The 18,156-nt window shown below is 41.7% G+C and overlaps 1 protein-coding gene across 6 annotated transcripts in view; it reads left to right on the top strand.

Moving 5' to 3' along the window:
* The window catches only part of myo7aa (myosin VIIAa), a 51,315-nt gene that overhangs the window by 29,044 nt on the left and 4,115 nt on the right, over positions 1-18,156 (top strand). For 4 of the 6 annotated variants that reach the window (XM_056440946.1, XM_056440949.1, XM_056440945.1 and 1 more), the window contains 27 exons: positions 2,077-2,171; positions 2,368-2,452; positions 2,613-2,831; positions 3,928-4,035; positions 4,286-4,495; positions 4,988-5,194; positions 5,400-5,576; positions 6,545-6,634; positions 6,720-6,847; positions 7,192-7,318; positions 7,592-7,711; positions 8,365-8,538; positions 9,178-9,405; positions 9,912-10,079; positions 10,880-10,997; positions 11,463-11,589; positions 12,152-12,321; positions 12,792-12,982; positions 13,937-14,061; positions 14,159-14,316; positions 15,016-15,169; positions 15,638-15,793; positions 16,004-16,109; positions 16,204-16,317; positions 16,432-16,519; positions 16,831-16,937; positions 17,068-17,253. In XM_056440946.1, coding sequence (XP_056296921.1) covers positions 2,077-2,171; positions 2,368-2,452; positions 2,613-2,831; positions 3,928-4,035; positions 4,286-4,495; positions 4,988-5,194; positions 5,400-5,576; positions 6,545-6,634; positions 6,720-6,847; positions 7,192-7,318; positions 7,592-7,711; positions 8,365-8,538; positions 9,178-9,405; positions 9,912-10,079; positions 10,880-10,997; positions 11,463-11,589; positions 12,152-12,321; positions 12,792-12,982; positions 13,937-14,061; positions 14,159-14,316; positions 15,016-15,169; positions 15,638-15,793; positions 16,004-16,109; positions 16,204-16,317; positions 16,432-16,519; positions 16,831-16,937; positions 17,068-17,253 — 3,936 coding nt within the window. Of the gene's footprint in view, positions 1-2,076; positions 2,172-2,367; positions 2,453-2,612; positions 2,832-3,927; positions 4,036-4,285; positions 4,496-4,987; positions 5,195-5,399; positions 5,577-6,544; positions 6,635-6,719; positions 6,848-7,191; positions 7,319-7,591; positions 7,712-8,364; positions 8,539-9,177; positions 9,406-9,911; positions 10,080-10,879; positions 10,998-11,462; positions 11,590-12,151; positions 12,322-12,791; positions 12,983-13,936; positions 14,062-14,158; positions 14,317-15,015; positions 15,172-15,637; positions 15,794-16,003; positions 16,110-16,203; positions 16,318-16,431; positions 16,521-16,830; positions 16,938-17,067; positions 17,254-18,156 lie in introns of those variants that run through there. The other 2 variants (XM_056440948.1, XM_056440950.1) reach the window with 2 other exon arrangements.

Below are 18,156 nucleotides of genomic sequence, written 5' to 3'. Positions count from 1 at the left end.
GCTGCAGTAAACCGTCTGCATCATATCTTGGGTGGCCAGTTATGGCTTCATGCTCAAGGACTTCGAGTGGTTGTGTTGACTCACACTTTCTCAAAACAGCTTTTATTCATTGTTTTATCCTTCCATTGACTGGGGCCACTAGTGAGAACACGGCTAAATGCACCAGACGCTACTCTGTGGCCACCGTGGGGGCCGCAGTCGGGGGAACACGCGGTTTTTGGACGCTGGGTTTGTCTGACGGCTCTCGGTTTGATGGCGCTTCACAGCGCTGGTTGTGCTCATCACAGCAGTTGTCGTTGCAGACACATCTGCCGGAGATCTGCACTCTTATGAGTGTACTATTCTAGTTAAGTTGTTTTGCTAAGCGTACAACACGTTATGCGAAGGGAAGGGACTTGCTCAGCGGCAGCAGCTGACTGGGAATGAACCAGTTCATCCCAGTAGTGAGGCTCTGCTGTGTTTGTTTCCAGTTCACGTGCCTTCTGATGGGAAAGTGTGACTGTGTTTTGGTTTCCTACTGGAGTGTGTGTGTGTGTGTGTGTGTGTGTGTGTGTGTGTGTGTTTAAGTTCCCATCGGGTGTGTATATGTTTCTGTGTGTATTTAAACTTCATATGAGTATTATTACTGCACATGTGTTTTTTGGTTTCCCGACCAGTGGGGACAGCTGCTGTCCAGAGGTCACTGGTGAGGCACATCCGTTAGCCGGTTGCCACGCTGACACTTCTTTCCCCAGGGGCTAAATGAAAATATCAGCTTATGATGATTTAGTCACACAATAACACAAACTAACTAACCAATCAAGGCAGCGGAAGACCAGCAACTCCTGTGTTCTGCAAGGTAATATTTCTGTTGTTCTTGCATAGAGTATGTAGACTAGACTGTAAAGAGACAGCACCGATACAGAGGCTAACGGTGGTGTAGCTAACAATAGATTATAATTTGTATAACTGGTAACACAGGGTATACTATTGTTCTTGTGGAATTTACATTTAAGCGAAATGGTGTGTCCTTAATAACACTTTTGTGATTCCCAGAATTACAATTCAGCAGCCACAAGTGGTTTGTCCGTCTTTCCCTGAAGAGAATGATGTGCAGGGAGAAAGTGTTCACATTGATGAACCGGCTGAATTGGAAGGACACTTTTCTGTATCCTGCACTGTGTTGGAAGTTGATTATTCATGTCTTGGCTCCTCCGGATTTAAGGCTAATCTCTGTCAGGCCTGACTCGGCTGGACAGGAAGCAGAACAGGAAGTAGCAAATGCAGTGGGGTTGAAGGCAGGGCAATACCCACACTTCCTCCGACAGGACGGATGGACAGATCACAGGAGGAGGAGACAGAGAAAGTTTATGTTCTGTTAAACTGGAAAATCTGTCGGATCAAATGACGTTTTGTCCAGACATTTATGGTTCCTACAGTCTTTTGACTCTGGTGACCTCCCACCAGCTGGTCAACATTTTCAGTTGTGCAATACTTTGGTTTATGACTAAATTTGTACCACAGCAGAACAGTTTTTACCCACAGCTCTTAAAATGTGAGTTGTTTTGTATCCCTCTATGGAATGATGTTAGCTAATGTGTTACGTTTTAGAATAGCTTAATTGTATTGCTAAAATATCCAAAGTTTCAAACTTTTTGTTTCTGCAAACAGGATAAAAACAACATTCAGAATTCATGAGACTCTTTAACCCTTGTGTTGCCTTAGGGTCATTTGACCCGAATCAATATTACACCCTCCCCCCGCCTTTGGGTCATTTTGACCCGATTCAATGTTTCACCCTCCTGTTACCTTTATATTTACTAACATATTTTACCCTTTGGGTTCAATTTGACGCCAGCAATTAAAACCTCCAGACAATTATTAGAATTAATATTGTTTTCCAAGTTTAAGTGTGAGGCACTTTATGTTTGTTTGTTGACTACCGAAAGAACACCGACATTAAACATTGAATGGGGTCAAATTAATCCTAAGGCGGGGGGAGGGTGTAATATTGATTCGGGTCAAAATGACCCTAAGGCAACACAAGGGTTAAACTGTATTTTGAGTTGAATTCGACTTCTCTCTGCGCCTGTGTAGGATCACCATGACATGCTGCTGGAGATCGAGAGAGACAAGGCCATCACAGACAAGGTCATCCTCATCCAGAAGGTGGTTCGAGGTTTTAAAGACAGGTAGGTCTTAAAAAAACTGATTCCAGTGTCGTGAAATTGTTGGATGAAACTGGAATTTAAACCAGTTCTGCGTGTCACTCTAAAACCATCCATCAGATGTTGATGAATGCAGTTGTTGTTGTTTTGGTCGTAAAATATTTTGTCATTTAAGGATTCAAACAAAAGTGATACGTGATTTTTCATTCCCCGTTGTCAGGTCTAACTTCCTGAAGATGAAAAAGTCGGCTGTGTTGATCCAGAAGCTGTGGAGAGGGTACCAGTGTCGGAAGAACTATGGAGCTGTGAGGACCCACACACATTATACCAGCATGATGTGATCCATGATGCAGCTCAGCTCCAGTAATCTATTATTATTATTCAAAAAGCTTGAAAGGCAAATCTTTCTTCTTCTTCTTCTTCTTCTTCTTCTTCTTCTTCTTCTTCGTTCCTGTGTCCCTTCAGATGCGAGCGGGCTTCTCTCGCCTCCAGGCTCTGGTTCGTTCCAGGAAGCTGTGTGCATCGTACAACGTCGCCCGCCAGCGAATCACGGGCTTCCAGGGCCGCTGTCGAGGCTTCTTGGTGCGCCGGGCGTTCAGACACCGACTGTGGGCCATCATCACCATCCAGGCCTCCACCAGAGGCATGATCGCTCGCCGGCTGTACAAGAGGCTGAAGGGGGAGGTAAACACACACACACACTGGCACAGTTCAATCAGGGAAAGACCAGTTAGATGAAGAAAGGATAATGTTTATTGTTAATTCAATTCAATTAAATCCAGTTTATTTTGTACAGCCCAGTATTACAAATGTAAAATTTGCCTCAGAGGGCTTTACAATCAGTACACATACGATATCCCTGTCCCAGGACCTGACATCGGATCAGGAAAAACTCCCAAAATACCCTTTCACAGGGAAAAAAGGGAAGAAACCTTCAGGAGAGTAACAGAGGAGGATCCCTCTCCCCAGATGGACAGATGCAATAGATGTCATGTGACCAGAAGGAATCATTACAGAGTTAAAACACATTCAATGAGTATGACAGATTGTATGAATAGTTCGTAGTCGGCATGGACCACGATCCAGACCTCCATGGGGTCGCAGACATATATGAGGGATAGATGGCTGGCATGAGGGGTCTTCCTGTCTGAACTTGCGCTATAGCTCCATCAGTGGATTTGGGTCATGGATGCAGCTTGAGCAGAAATCCGAGTGCAAGCAAAGCTTATCTGAGTGCAGACAGGATTTTGTGGTAAAGAATTTCAATTTCTCAAGTGAAATCATTGAGTTGTGCTCTCAGATTGAAAGAACACACTCTTGAGTAAAGATAGAACAACATCTCTATATTTTCCGTGCCTCAGTACACCGCTCTCTCTCTGTGCGAGTGTATTTATTTGTGCTTTGGAAACGAAACCTCTGTGAAACATAATATCAACTCGCCTTTTGTTCTTCTGATTTGTCGCTTTGTTTGTGCACAGCTGCCTCTCCTCATTCACCCTCTAGCTCGCTCGACCACCGCTGCTCTCTCTCTCTCCTCCCACACCTGTTGAGCTGATGAGGAGGGGTGAACTTTGAATGCTAGCTTTTATTTTTTTATTCTGTTCAGAGTTGCTTAAGTTGAACCCTTAAGTGAATGTTATATCTCTCACTCCAGCTGTCCGCACCACCTCAACAGTGCTGTTGACTTGGATCCAACTAATTTTAACTGAGACGTTAATGCCGGCCGGTGGGGTTGAGCCTGTGTTCTTTCTTTGACCTTGGGCTCTTTCCTCTCCCTCAGTACCGTAGGAGACTGGAGGCGGAGAAGATGCGTCTTGCTGAGGAGACCAAGCTGAGGAATCAGATGTCCGCAAAGCGAGCGAAGGCCGAGGCTGAGCGTAAACACCAGGTGGGAGTTCAACAAAGACCTCTGACATTTAAAGACATTTTCAATAAAATCTGTTTATGGATCTTCTTCAAATGGATTGTAATGCATCATTCAAGTTCAGGATATCTTGACTTTCTTCATAGTGGCCTTAATCGGTATGTTTAAGAGATGTTGATCGCTCCAGGAGAGAGAACCCAGTGGCTCAGGGTGTCAAATAGAGGGCGGATGCCTGTTTCGTTTAAAGATATTATTCGTATAATTTTTTTCCTAGGAACGTCTGGCCCAGCTGGCCAAAGAGGATGCCGAGCAGGAGAAAAAGGAGAAGGAGGAGGCCCGGAGGAAGAAGGAGATGGTGGAGCAGATGGAGAAGGCCCGGTTGGAGCCCGTCAACGACTCCGACTTGGTGGACAAAATGTTCGGCTTCCTGGGGACGACGACCTCGTTCCCGGGCCAGGAGGGACAGGCCCCTGCCGGCTTTGAGGTGAGGTGACAAAAGGTTTTTGTTTATCTGCATAAGAGGAAATTAAGATTTCTCTCTTGGAAGCCCGAAGCGCAACTTGTTTTGTCAGCACAATTATAGACATATGTAGAATAAAAAAATAAAAAATAAATTAATTGATTGATACTGTATGAAATAGTTATTTAAATAATTATTTAATAATATAGTTATTTGAATAATCAAAAACTGTCGGGACCACTTAGATTTTTTAAGGATGGAAATTCATTGTGATGTCTCCATGCATATATTTCTTGTGCACTTTCATAAATTTCCCATTTTCCTAAGATTTGAACTTTGGGGGTTTATTGAGTTTGTATTTGTCTATTTTAAATATTGTATTGCAGATTTTTTACCTTAATTATAGAATAACAACAATGGCATGCACTATTTTGACTGAGAGGTCAGAGAATTGTCTCTTTTGAAAAACAAACACCAAAGTTTCAGTCTCACCTGGAGCTCGCGTCTTCTCCTCAGGACCTGGAGCGGACCCATCGAGAGCTGGAGGAGGAGGATCTGGACGAGGCTCTTCCTCTTCCTGAGGACGACGGAGAGGAGGATCTATCGGAGTACAAGTTTGCCAAGTACGCCGCCACCTACTTCCAGGGCACCACCACGCACACCTATGTCCGGCGGCCTCTGAAACAGCCTCTGCTGTTCCACGACGACGAGGGAGACCAGCTGGTGAGTTACCTTTGACCCCTGACCCCATGGCAGACTAACCAGTTTCATACAGCTGTGCAGATATTTTTTAAACATGCTCTGCAATGAACAAAAACATTCAAATACATCATGTTCAAATAGTTTATTTTGCTTCAGAAGTAGGAGATAAGATTCCGTCTGATAGACTTGATGAATATAAATGTATCGTCCGTGTCCCCGGGCCCAGGCTGCTCTGGCGGTGTGGATCACAGTGCTGAGGTTCATGGGAGATCTGCCAGAGCCCAAGTACCACACGGCCATCAGCGACGGCAGCGAGAAGATCCCCGTGATGACCAAAATCTACGAGTCGCTGGGGAAGAAGACGTACAAGAGAGAGCTGCAGGTGCTGCAGGGGGAGGGGGAGGTGAGTGGGAGGGGATGTATACAGTTAGTTCATCAGCCACATTATGGTTTCATCTTTTCCATGTTTAACCCTTATGTTGCCTTAGGGTCATTTTGACCCGAATCAATATTACACCCTCCCCCCGCCTTTGGGTCATTTTGACCCGATTCAATGTTTCACCCTCCTGTTACCTTTATATTTACTAACATATTTTACCCTTTGGGTTCAATTTGACGCCAGCAATTAAAACCTCCAGAAAATTATTAGAATTAATATTGTTTTCCAAGTTTAAGTGTGAGGCACTTTATGTTTGTTTGTTGACTACCGAAAGAACACCGATATTAAACATTGAATGGGGTCAAATTAATCCTAAGGCGGGGGGAGGGTGTAATATTGATTCGGGTCAAAATGACCCTAAGGCAACACAAGGGTTAAAATGTGATGTATGCTTTTCAATAACTTTTAACTTTACATTAGGAAGTTCATTGTATTTTCAAAAACTTTTTCCTTAACTTTTAAGAGTGTGAAGATAGTTTCTAACCTGGAGATATATTTTTTAAAGTACATTTCCTTTGAAGAAAATATATATCTTTTATTGATTAACTACAACAAATATGTTTAAATATTCTCTTGACACCAGTTTTTTAATGGATCTTTTTTAAAGCCATCCATGAGTTTAGCTTGAAATAATAAAACAGATAGGAAAAACATCCCTCCAAAATGGAACGAACCCTGCAAGAAAGTCGGGAATGGCAGATCCATAAATTAATTTAAATCTAATCCTCTTGTCCAGTTGCTTGTCATATTCTCAGCATGTCTGCTGCCTTTATGTTAGATGTCAAATGAAAGCAGTTTTGCTCACATGGCGAAACATCCTGATCCTTTACTAATACCTCCGTTGAGCTCCTGGACTCCAGACCAAGAGTCCTATTTGTTATCATGCGAGCCGGAGCATCTCTGATCTGTTTCCTGCCTTGTTTTGCCCTCAGACGCCTCACGCTGAAGGCCACAAGAAGAACAGCGTCCGTCACAAACTGGTATCCCTCACCCTGAAGAAGAAATCCAAGATCACTGAGGAGGTGAGAGACAGAAAGGGATTATTAAAAAAACTTTATCTCTAGGCGGCATGTTGCAGAAGTAGAGAAGTCACCGTCTGCGTTTCAGGTCACCAAACGCCTTAACGATGGTGAGCACGGTCTCCACGGCAACAGCATGCTGGAGGACCGGCCAACGTCCAACCTGGAGAAACTTCACTTCATCATCGGCAATGGGATCCTTAGACCAGGGCTGAGGTACACACACACACACACACACACACACACACACAAGCACACACACAGACACACACACACACACGTTAATTCACGTCATCATGAGGATGTGGTTTCCTAAAGTGACATTTAATGAATCCAGGAAAGAATATCGTGTCGCTTGAATATAATTTGTGCATTTATGAAACCCACAAGATAATATCTCTTAAATTATAGGAGAAGCAAAGAAGAACAGACACTTAATTTCAACATTTCTATGTATCCAAATGTGTCAGGAAAATTCCAACGTTCATTTATAATCACTTTCCATCTTCTATTTCTGAACTTTCTTTCTTTTGTCATTGGTGCGTGTGCGTGTGTGTTAGGGACGAGATCTACTGTCAGATCTGCAAGCAGCTGAGTCAGAACCCGTCCAAGAGTTCTCACGCTCGCGGCTGGATCCTCATCTCTCTGTGTGTCGGCTGCTTCGCTCCCTCAGACAAGTTTGTCAAGGTCAGGACCGGTTTAGGATTTTAATTTTCTATTCAATCGAAATATGCAGGAAGGAAGATGTCTTCAATTTCACAGCGATCCACAGTTCTTTGCTTCCTGTATTGATCCTCTGTATTTACAGACACAGCAAGAGGAATTAAATTTTTCTGTGATAAAAGATATTACGTTTACATTTGCGGACAACCCAGATCATACACTGTAGGTTGATTATCCGTCCGTTATTGTAAAAACAAATGTTTTTCAAATTTAATTTTTTTGTATTACTTCCAACAGTACTTGAGGAACTTCATCAACAGCGGGCCGCCGGGTTACGCTCCGTACTGCGAGGAGAGACTGAGACGGACGTTTGTCAACGGGACGAGGACACAGCCTCCCTCCTGGCTGGAGCTGCAGGTACAAAGCAGCAACAATGATTATGGGAATGTGTCAATTTTATTCTCAGCTTCTTTTTAAAATTATAATGCATGATCTTGGACATCAACTCCCTTTAATGTAAACTCATTCTAATCCTGTTTATCTTTTGAAGATGTATCCAGTTTATAGCTTGAAATGGCTCACATATACAAAATATTATGCACAAGAGATCAACAATTTGGCTTTCTGGTTTTTATTAATGGGATCAAACACATAAGTACAGAAAATTCTTTATATATCATATTTAATTCGCAGATTTAGGATATTCTTAACATAAAACATTCAAAGTATTGAGGGAAGAAAAAGAAAGAAATCATAAAACGACATACATACAATTAAAAGCAATCATTAAAAAGAGAGTAGGAAAATAAACACAAGCATGAAGTACAAGAATACAAATTACATCGCAGGGTAAGAAATTATTCATTATATGTCAGAAATCAAACACGCATCAGACAATACTATTGATTTAATATTAATACAATGTACAGTAAATAAACACAATATTGTGAGAGACAAAGAAAAAGAAGTGATGAGGGAGGAAGGGTTGTTGTGATTGTGTGAGGGGATGTCAGAAAGGATCTTAAAGCAACAGAAACCAACTGGGCTAAAGTTCTGAGACCTCTATCCAGGCCACCAAGTCGAAGAAACCCATCATGCTGCCGGTGACGTTCATGGACGGCACCACCAAAACACTGCTGACGGACTCCGCCACCACGGCCAAGGAGCTCTGCAACGCCCTGTCCGACAAAATCAACCTGCAGGACCGCTTCGGGTTCTCGCTCTACATCGCACTGTTTGACAAGGTGAGCGCGCACACACACACACATACACACACACAAACACACACACACATAAACACATACACACACGCACATAGAAGAAAGAAAAAAAACGTTTTGAAGACCAACTGGAAGTGTCTTACTATGAAGTTAGTACGCAGTCAGTCTCGTCTAAGATGTGATTAATGGTATGGAGGTTAGAATGTGTTTGTATCTTTTTCAGTCTTTAATTGTTCTTATTTTATTAATTGTAGCTAATTACAAAGTGATTTAATAGTAGATTATACAGATAAATAAGAGCAATTAAGACATAAAAATAATGAAAATAATCTATCCGGAATCTTTAAAAGTGGCAATACTATAGCGTTTGGATTATTTCATTAAAATAATTGGAACAGGAGATGGATGTTTTTTTATTTTTTGTGGGAAAGAAAATTATTCATAAAACTGAAACTGTTCCTTTACAACTATATTCAAAATGCTTATATACTTTGATAATAATAGTAATGAATAAATATAGATTAGAAGTGCAGAGATTGCAAACTGTCTGGTTTAGAATATTATTAGATTTCGCACTGGTGAAACTAAATCAAATAGAAAAATAATAATAATCATCCAAATCATTGTGTGTAGTGTAAGAAATTAAGGATTCTTCTCCTGCAGGTCTCGTCTTTGGGCAGTGGGAACGACCACGTGATGGACGCCGTGTCGCAGTGCGAGCAGTACGCCAAGGAGCAGGGAGCCCAGGAGAGGAACGCCCCCTGGAGGCTGTTCTTCAGGAAGGAGATCTTCACGCCCTGGCACTCCCCCACCGAGGACCAGGTCGCCACCAACCTTATCTACCAGCAGACCATCAGGGGCGTCAAGTTCGGGGAGTACCGCTGCGACAGGGTGCGTCTTTTGTAAATTATTTGTTATTTACTTTAAAGAATTTACATTTTGCCGTTATAAGATCATTCGCTCTCTTGTAGTAACCCTAACTAGTTTGAGACTGACATCACTTTCATGTCTGCCAAGTATGAAGCTGGAGCATAGACTGTAGAAGAAGTGGGCTTTTGGAAGTTATATTCCGTGGAGTGATGTAGGGACGCCTTATCTGGAAGCAGCAGCAACGTGTCAATCCCAGTAGCCCCGCCCTGAAGTATACACTGCTTTAGTGCCTATTTGACTCTATATGGACCATCATTTACGAAATGAACACCATGCTGTATTGAAAAAGACTTGAAACTAGAGATTGACACCATAAACTGTTTTAAATGTTTACTGAGGAAATAAATCAAGAGATATATATATGTGTGTGTTGTCGTTTTTAGGTACTAATATTGATCAAAAGTAAGACGGACAAAACATCTCAAATAACTCCTCAAATCTAACATATCCGTCTGTCTTGTCCCCAGGACGACCTGGCAGAACTGGCTTCTCAGCAGTATTACGTGGACTACGGTTCGGAGATCCTTCTGGAGCGCCTGCTGAGCCTCATCCCCTCCTACGTCCCCGATAGAGACATCAGCAGCTCCAGGACGGTGGAGAAATGGGCTCATTTCATCATGGCTGCGCACAAAAAGGTGTTTGTCACTGTTTGTCAAGTATGTCAACGTCCTCCCAGCAAATTGACCAAGAAGACAATCTGCAGGTTTTTCCGCCGGTCTCAAGGGATGCTCTGTCAGTCCCCCTCTGTGATTCAGACTTGGATAACCCAAAAACTATTCAATGGATTGACATGAAATGTTCAGACATTGATGGTCCTCAGAGGAAGAATCCTTTGTTCTCCTTGTCATGCCCTCGAGCACAACCTTGACATTTGTTTTTTTTTAAGTGAAATGTTAAAACTAGCTAAACTAAGATGGTGAACATGGTAATTGTTATACCTGCATAACTACACAGAACAGCTAGCAGTATGAGAGAGGAAACACATTTGTGTTCATGGGTATTTGTGAATATGTATTTTGGTTACTTGGTTGATGCATATGCATGGAGATTAATGCATGTCCTTTAGATGTATAAATATTTGGTCTATAAACGTTCTCAAGTACACATGAAACTTATTTTTTTCTGCATAATGCAAACAATTGATCTAACTGGTTGAGTTAAACCTTTAGTTGCTTTAAATCCACCTCCATCCTTCATCAATCTCGCCCCAAACTCTGAAAGTATTTCAATAATTTGTTCTTGATGGGCTTTAAGTCTACATGTCGAGGTTCTGCTTGATTTGAAGCATTCATATTGGAGAGCAGTAATTCCAAAAAAGGAGACCATTGACTGCGCACCATCTGCCACCAAAACCCCTTTAAAGTTATGTCTCTTTCTTTTCAGGTGTGAACATATTAAAACATCTCTCTCTCTCTCTCTCTCTCCCGCTGCTCAGGGCATCTACACCCAGAAGAGGTTTGACCCTCAGAAGGTGAAGGAGGAAGTGGTGGACTTCGCTCGACACAAGTGGCCTCTGCTTTTCTCTCGTTTCTACGAAGCCATCAAGTTCTCAGGTAGAACGACCTATGACCTCTTTCAGTTGATTAGTTTAGTTTTAGTTGAGTGATCCAACCGGACACATTACTTCACAGCCTGATGGTCATTGTACAAATATTAATAACAAATGTGAGCATACAAAGAGAATCTAGGACATGAAAGAGTGCAGAAGCTAACCTATTGTGTAAAGGAATAATATATACATGTGTTGTCATTTCAAAATGAATAAACTGTTATGTAAACATGAATAAAGTAGATATATGCACAGTAGTAAAAGTATTCTTATACCATATAAGGCAAGGCAAGAGAAAGATTCTGCAGTCGATGAAATCTGGAAATGGGGATAAGATAAGCTAGAACCCAAAGTAGGAAGGAGTACAACACTTATAGAGAATATCTCTGATCGATAATATCTGATTATAATGTCAGATATTGTCCTGTTGGTCCCGTGAATCCCTCATCCTGTCCTCTCTGCCTCTCAGGTCCCAGTCTGCCTAAAAACGACCTGATCGTCGCCGTCAACTGGACCGGGGTTTATTTTGTAGACGAGCAGGAGCAGGTCCTCCTGGAGCTCTCCTTCCCAGAAATCACTGCAGTTTCCAGCAGCAGGTGAGGCATGCTGGGAGCTGAAGTCATCCCTGTCCTTTCTTTCATTCCTCCTTCATCCACTTCCTGCTTCATTTCCATCGCTCTGTTAGTTGCGTGTTTCTTTTCCAAAATGTATTATTATTTTATTTTTCCTCCAAGCTGGTCCTCTGAGCACATACTCCGCTTTCTCTCTCCTCTTTCAACAATGAGTGACTTCAGGAAATGTCTAATAAAACCATTTGTTTTCTTTCAAGTGTCTCAAACTCGTGAGGTGCCATTGTTACAGAGCCACAAAGTCCGTTTCCTACAGAGTCAACATGTGTTTCTTTTAAGCGTGAAGTCAGAGGCCCATTAACAGTAAAGCCTGATCTCTTTTCATCTTTGAGCCTAAAGATTTACCATCAGCACTGATTGGACATCCACATAAAAGGTGGCAACGTTTTCCCTTTAACCGAATCTTAACTGCAGTTTTATCACATCAGGAAACGGTTTTGGAAGGCTGATCAGAAAATGCTTAAATGTATCGTTTCTGGCAATCAGTTTATTTTGTCGTTTTAATTTGGGGAACTTGTTTTGCTTTCAGTGGAGGAAAGTTACAGAGTCAGAGTTTCACTTTGGCGACCATCAAAGGAGACGAGTACACCTTCACCTCCAACAACGCGGAGGACATCCGCGACCTGGTGGTGACCTTCCTGGAAGGCCTGAGGAAGAGATCGAAGTTTGTGGTTGCGTTGCAGGACAACCCCAACCCCAGTACGTTGTTTTATGTTTCCTCATAGGCAAGACATGGACTGGAAGAGTGGTGACATCAATTCAACACAGAGTACATTTTCATATCTATATATTCATACATTTTCATATATATATACATACTGTATATGTGAAACATGTTGGAAATTCAGAGTATTACTCTGTATGTATTAACTGAAAATTTACCTGTGACATATATGAAATCTAATTAATATAGTGTCAACTAATTTTAGAATCTTTCAAATTGAGTAACAACAAATGTCCTTAAATGTCTTCAATTGTGACAATGAACTAATAAATTCGCACTTATATGAAAAGAATATATAGGACAGTTTAGTTCAGATAATGTTTGTCATTTTTGTAACTTTCCATCAAACCCCTTCACAGTAATATCCTGTGAATAAAAGACTGTTAGTAATTGTAGAAAGTCCAGTTAGCCCTCTCTCCTCCAGCTGTCTTTTCTTTTTCCACAGCTGGGGAGGATTCCACATTCCTGAGCTTCATAAAGGGAGACCTGATCCTGTTGGACCAGGACACCGGCGAGCAGGTGCTCAACTCTGGTTGGGCACACGGCGTCAACGAACGAACCAATCAGAGAGGAGATTTCCCAGCCGACTGCGTCTACGTCCTGCCCTCCGTGACCCGACCGCAGCAAGAAATAATGGTGAGAGAAGAAGAGCTTTATAACATGAGCTCGTCTCTACAGCGCTGACTTCCTCCCTCTAGTTACTTGTTATGGTTTTATTGGCAGAGCTCATTCTGCAGGAAGCTGGACTTTCAGTTTTTAGTTTTTAATCCAAAAGTATTTTCAGAGAAAAATGTTCCACAGTTTAACCAAGGACACATTTACATATTTATATAAAGTTACATATTTGTTTGATATCAGTAAAAAAAAAAAGAAACGAACTGAATCCAAAGAAACTGTATCACACCAAAGAATTAAAATGAACAATGTAGAGATTTGATGTTTATGTCCATGACAACTGGACCAAACGTGTGTGTACAAACATGAATTAACCTATGACGCTCTTGTTTTCTCTCACACCAGGGAGTATTGACTACTTATTTAAATGGCCCAGTACACAGTAGACTTTTTAAAATGACTCGTCATAGTCACTTGAAATGAAGTTGACCAATAGAATTGGACTTTGATACAGAAGAAGCATTTTCTTGTATTAACAGAAGAGAATGTGACTCACATATTTAACCCTCCTGTTACCTTTAGGGTCAATTTGACCCCATTAAATATTTAATGTCGGTGTTCTTTGGCGTCAATTTGACCCCATGCTGTTTTTCACTGTGTCAAACATATAAGAAATATCAACTTTTTTATATATTTAAAGGGCTATTTAGGTAGTCAACAAACAAACATAAAGTACCTCACACTTAAACTTGGGAAACAATATTAATTCTAATAATTTTCTGGAGGTTTTAATTGCTGGGGTCAAATTGACCACAAGGGTAAAATATGTTAGTAAATGTGAAGGTAACAGAAGGGTTAAAAGAGTTCTGTGCATCGAGAAAAGATCAGAGAGATTAAGAGGGGTATTTTTTTATGTAAAAATATATATATATATATATATTTTATATTTTGCTTGCCTGGGATCCAACCGATCAGGTACTGATTACCATGACACCGGACCAGCGACAGGAGTCGGTTCGTGTTTCGCAGATCGTCCTACCGGAGAGCGACGACAGGATGAAACCATACACACTGGAGGAGTTCTCCTACGACTACTTCAGGTACACACACACACACACACAGACACACACACACACACACACACACACAGACAAATGCACACACACACACAGTAAGCATCTCCGCTGCTTCTTCCAGGCCACCTCCCAAACACACCCTGAGCAGGGTGATGGTCACTAAGAACCGTGGGAGGGACAAGATGTGGAGCTGCACCAGAGAGCCGCTGAAGCAGCCGCTGCTGAAGAAGGTCGTCAACCACGAGGAGCTGGCTCAGGACGCCTGCATGTCCTTCATAGATATCCTTTTAATAGAAGACCCTAACTGCTCTGACCCTAACCCAACCCAGCGGGTTCCCAGATGTACTTTCAGTTGAACTATGAGCTTGTGCCTGTGAAAGAGACCAGAGCATATTTGATGACATATGATTTATTCATTGCAAGGAAAACTATTTTTTTAAATGATGCTTTAGTACAAGAGACGATAACATTATTTTAATGCTGTGTTATATTTTACTTTATTTTAATATATTTTTCTTTTACAGAAAAAAAATTACATTTAAAGAAAAACTGGTTGGAACAGGTTGGAAACATAAGAAACTGACAATGATAAAGAAACCAAATTCTAGAAGCATAAATGAACAACACAATTTATTTTGTATCTATAATTCTTTTTAAATAAGAGGAAAACCTGGTCCAGGTGAAGCTTGCAGTGTCGGACTCCGACAGCACATTTGGCCCCATTTCTATGTTTTTAGGACCACAGAAATTCTTGATTTTTGTAGTCCTGTGCATGTCATATACTTTTAGTTACGCACAGAGTATTAAAATCCAAATGTTTCCCCGTTTTAATTCCACACTGAAAGCATATATTTCCACAGATTTTCTCTCTCTGCTGGACTCCCACGGTTGATGAATGTTGGTTGAATTGAAGCCCCACGCATCTATGGCCGTTCTCTGGTTGCAGCTTGTAGTTTGGTTCCTTGACGTTTGTCCCACCTATGATGAAGTACACGGGCGACTACCCGTCCAAGCGGACGCGCTCCGTAAACGAGCTGACGGACCAGATCTTTGAAGGAGCGCTGAAGGCGGAACCTCTGAAAGACGAGATCTACTGTCAGATCATCAAGCAGCTCACTGACAACCACGTCAAGTGTGTGAATCAGTCTTATCACTGCACCTCCATATGAATGACGAGAATAAAGGTTCACACTTACAATACCACTTTTACATGAAGTCGCACCAGATTTTTATGAATCTACTTTTGTGTTATAATGAAACACATTTATTATGAATTAGTCTAATTTCAAATATATAAATGTTGTTTAAAACTGTGCAGCTTTTGACTCATTTGTAAGATATTATCTTTTTTTTTTTTTACAATTAAAATAGTATATTTGTATTTATAGTGAAATATTAGATCAACTATTTCAGAAAGATATTCAGGTGTCAACCTATTTGATGAAGCCTATTCAAACTAGAAGCACGGCGTGACTAAAGTCTGGACTTGTGAAGATGTGCCCGGCGCTGCATTCGGGGTCTCGTGAGTCCTCGGGTCATCGGCGTGTCTGCCGTGTTCAGCGGAACCAGCGGAATGAACAGAACTTGTTTTGTGCTGCAGGTACAGTGAGGAGAAAGGCTGGGAGCTGCTGTGGTTGTGTACTGGTCTGTTTCCTCCCAGCAACTCGCTGCTGCCGCACATCCAGCGCTTCCTCCAGTCCAAGAAGCACCACCCGCTCTCGGCAGACTGCATGCAGAGGCTGCACAAGGCTCTACGGTAGAACCACACGCTTTCATCCATGGCTGATGGTTGTTGAAGGAGAATGTACTTCAGGTTCACTCATTGAGTTGATTGACAATCATTAAAAGACACCACACACACACACACAGACACACACACACACACACTAATTGGAAGAGTGGCGGTTCGATCCCTGGCCCCTAAGTTTCTTTTTCTTTCTTCTCTTTGTTGTTCTCATGGGATCAGTAACGGATCCAGGAAGTACCCCCCTCATCTGGTGGAAGTGGAGGCGATCCAACACAAGACAACCCAGATCTTCCACAAAGTTTACTTCCCCGACGATACAGACGAGGTCAGACTCACTCATACTCACACTGGGACAGATGTACACTCGTCAAAAACAAAATGACTCACTTGAGATGCCGCCGGTGCCTCTGAACCTACAGGCGTTCGAGGTGGAGTCCAGCACCAAAGCCAAGGATTTCTGCCAGAACATCGCCACCAGACTGCTGCTCAAATCCCCGGAAGGCTTCAGCCTCTTCGTTAAGATCTCAGACAAGGTCAGAGGTCAAACAGTGTTTCTCAGAAAGTATTTATGTAACATTGTAGCTTCATGAGGCTCGATACATGTAAAACTGTTTATTACCATAATTAACATACATGTGTGTGTGCAGGTGATCAGTGTGCCAGAGGGGGATTTCTTCTTTGACTTTGTCAGACATTTGACGGATTGGATCAAGAAATCCCGACCCACTAAGGATGGTCAGTACCACCATTAATCATGCGTGGCCTCGCACGCCGACATGACCTCCTCCTGCTGTCGTAGAGGGGCGTTCCTGGAATGACATGAGCCAGAAGCACGGTCCGGTCACTTTGAGACACGCTTACACTGTTACAGTCAGAACCTGCCATTGTTTATTCTGGTTGTCTACAACCACCAACTGCAGGGGTTTCTAAAACGACGTGACATTTATGGACAAAGCTGCAATTAAAAACGTATAAAACTAATATAACTCCAGGGTTGTAAAGGTGATCACACTTCTATTTCTCCCTCTTCCCATCCTACCTTGTAGGAATCGTTCCCTCTCTGACCTATCAGGTGTTCTTCATGAAGAAGTTGTGGACCAACACGGTTCCAGGGAAGGACTCCTTCGCCGACTCCATCTTCCATTACTATCAGGTCGGTTGTCGGGGACGTAAAAATACTTTTCCTTGTAAAGTTCCAGGGAGCAACTCTCTCCTACACTTGAGTTCACTTTTGTTCAAATAACGACGACACTTCTTCCCCCTCATTCTGCTCTTATAATTAGGAGCTCCCGAAGTACTTGCGTGGCTACCATAAGTGTTCACGGGAAGAGGTTTTCCAACTCGCAGCGCTCATCTACCGCGTCAAGTTTGAGGATGACAAATCCCACTTTCCTACAATTCCCAAGATGCTTCGGGAGCTGGTTCCCCAGGATCTCATTCGTCAGATGTCACCAGATGACTGGAAAAGGGTAAACCTGCATATGTATTCTTATTGATTATGAATATCAAGTTTTTAATTCTGTGACAGGTTTCTAGCCTTCACCAGTAGGTTCCCCCTCTAAGCACCAAAGAATGAGCAGCCAGAGTGATATTCCATAATAACGTTTATTGTTTTAAGCCCGCAGACTGTGTCTCTGCTCTCCACCCTCCTGGTCTTCCATCTGTCCACCTCCTTTATGGAGACAGACTCTCAGATACACAAACACAGATCGTCATCAGCTGGACTGATTACCAATCTGATTACCAATCAGTCCAGCTGATGACAATCAGACACCGTTCCCTGAACCACACCCCCGCTCCACCCACTCTGCAGCCGAGCCTAAACACCCTCCGCTGCCACAAATTCTTTTTTCTTTTACCTTGCTGTATCCTTATGACAAATTATATATTTTCTATTAAAATGTGTTTTAATTCATTTTTTATTTACCTTAGGGATGTTGTATGTGTACAGATTGTAAAGCCCTCTGAGGCAAATTTGTAATTTGTGGTGTTGGACTATACAAAATAAACTGAATTGAATTGAAATATATATATATATATATATATATAATTAATTAATTATTCTATTAATATTTATATATATATTATTAATTAATTAATATATTCATATTTGTATATATATATATTTATATTTATATAAATGAATTGGTAATATATATATAAATAATAATAAAAATGTAATAATTTTCTTTTAAATAAAAATGTATATAATTTGTCTTTAGGATACAGCAAGGTAAAAGAAGAAACTTTATATACATTATCGATATATATACATAGACATATATATAACCGGACCAGTAATGTAAACAAATTACACCACACAGAGAGAGGAGGTGACTTTGTTCTCTGCTCCGACACAAAAAGTTACAACT

The sequence above is a fragment of the Pseudoliparis swirei genome, chromosome 20 (genome assembly GCF_029220125.1).
Source record: "Pseudoliparis swirei isolate HS2019 ecotype Mariana Trench chromosome 20, NWPU_hadal_v1, whole genome shotgun sequence".
NCBI classification, from domain to species: domain Eukaryota; kingdom Metazoa; phylum Chordata; class Actinopteri; order Perciformes; family Liparidae; genus Pseudoliparis; species Pseudoliparis swirei.
This window is presented reverse-complemented; position numbering and strand designations above follow the sequence as displayed.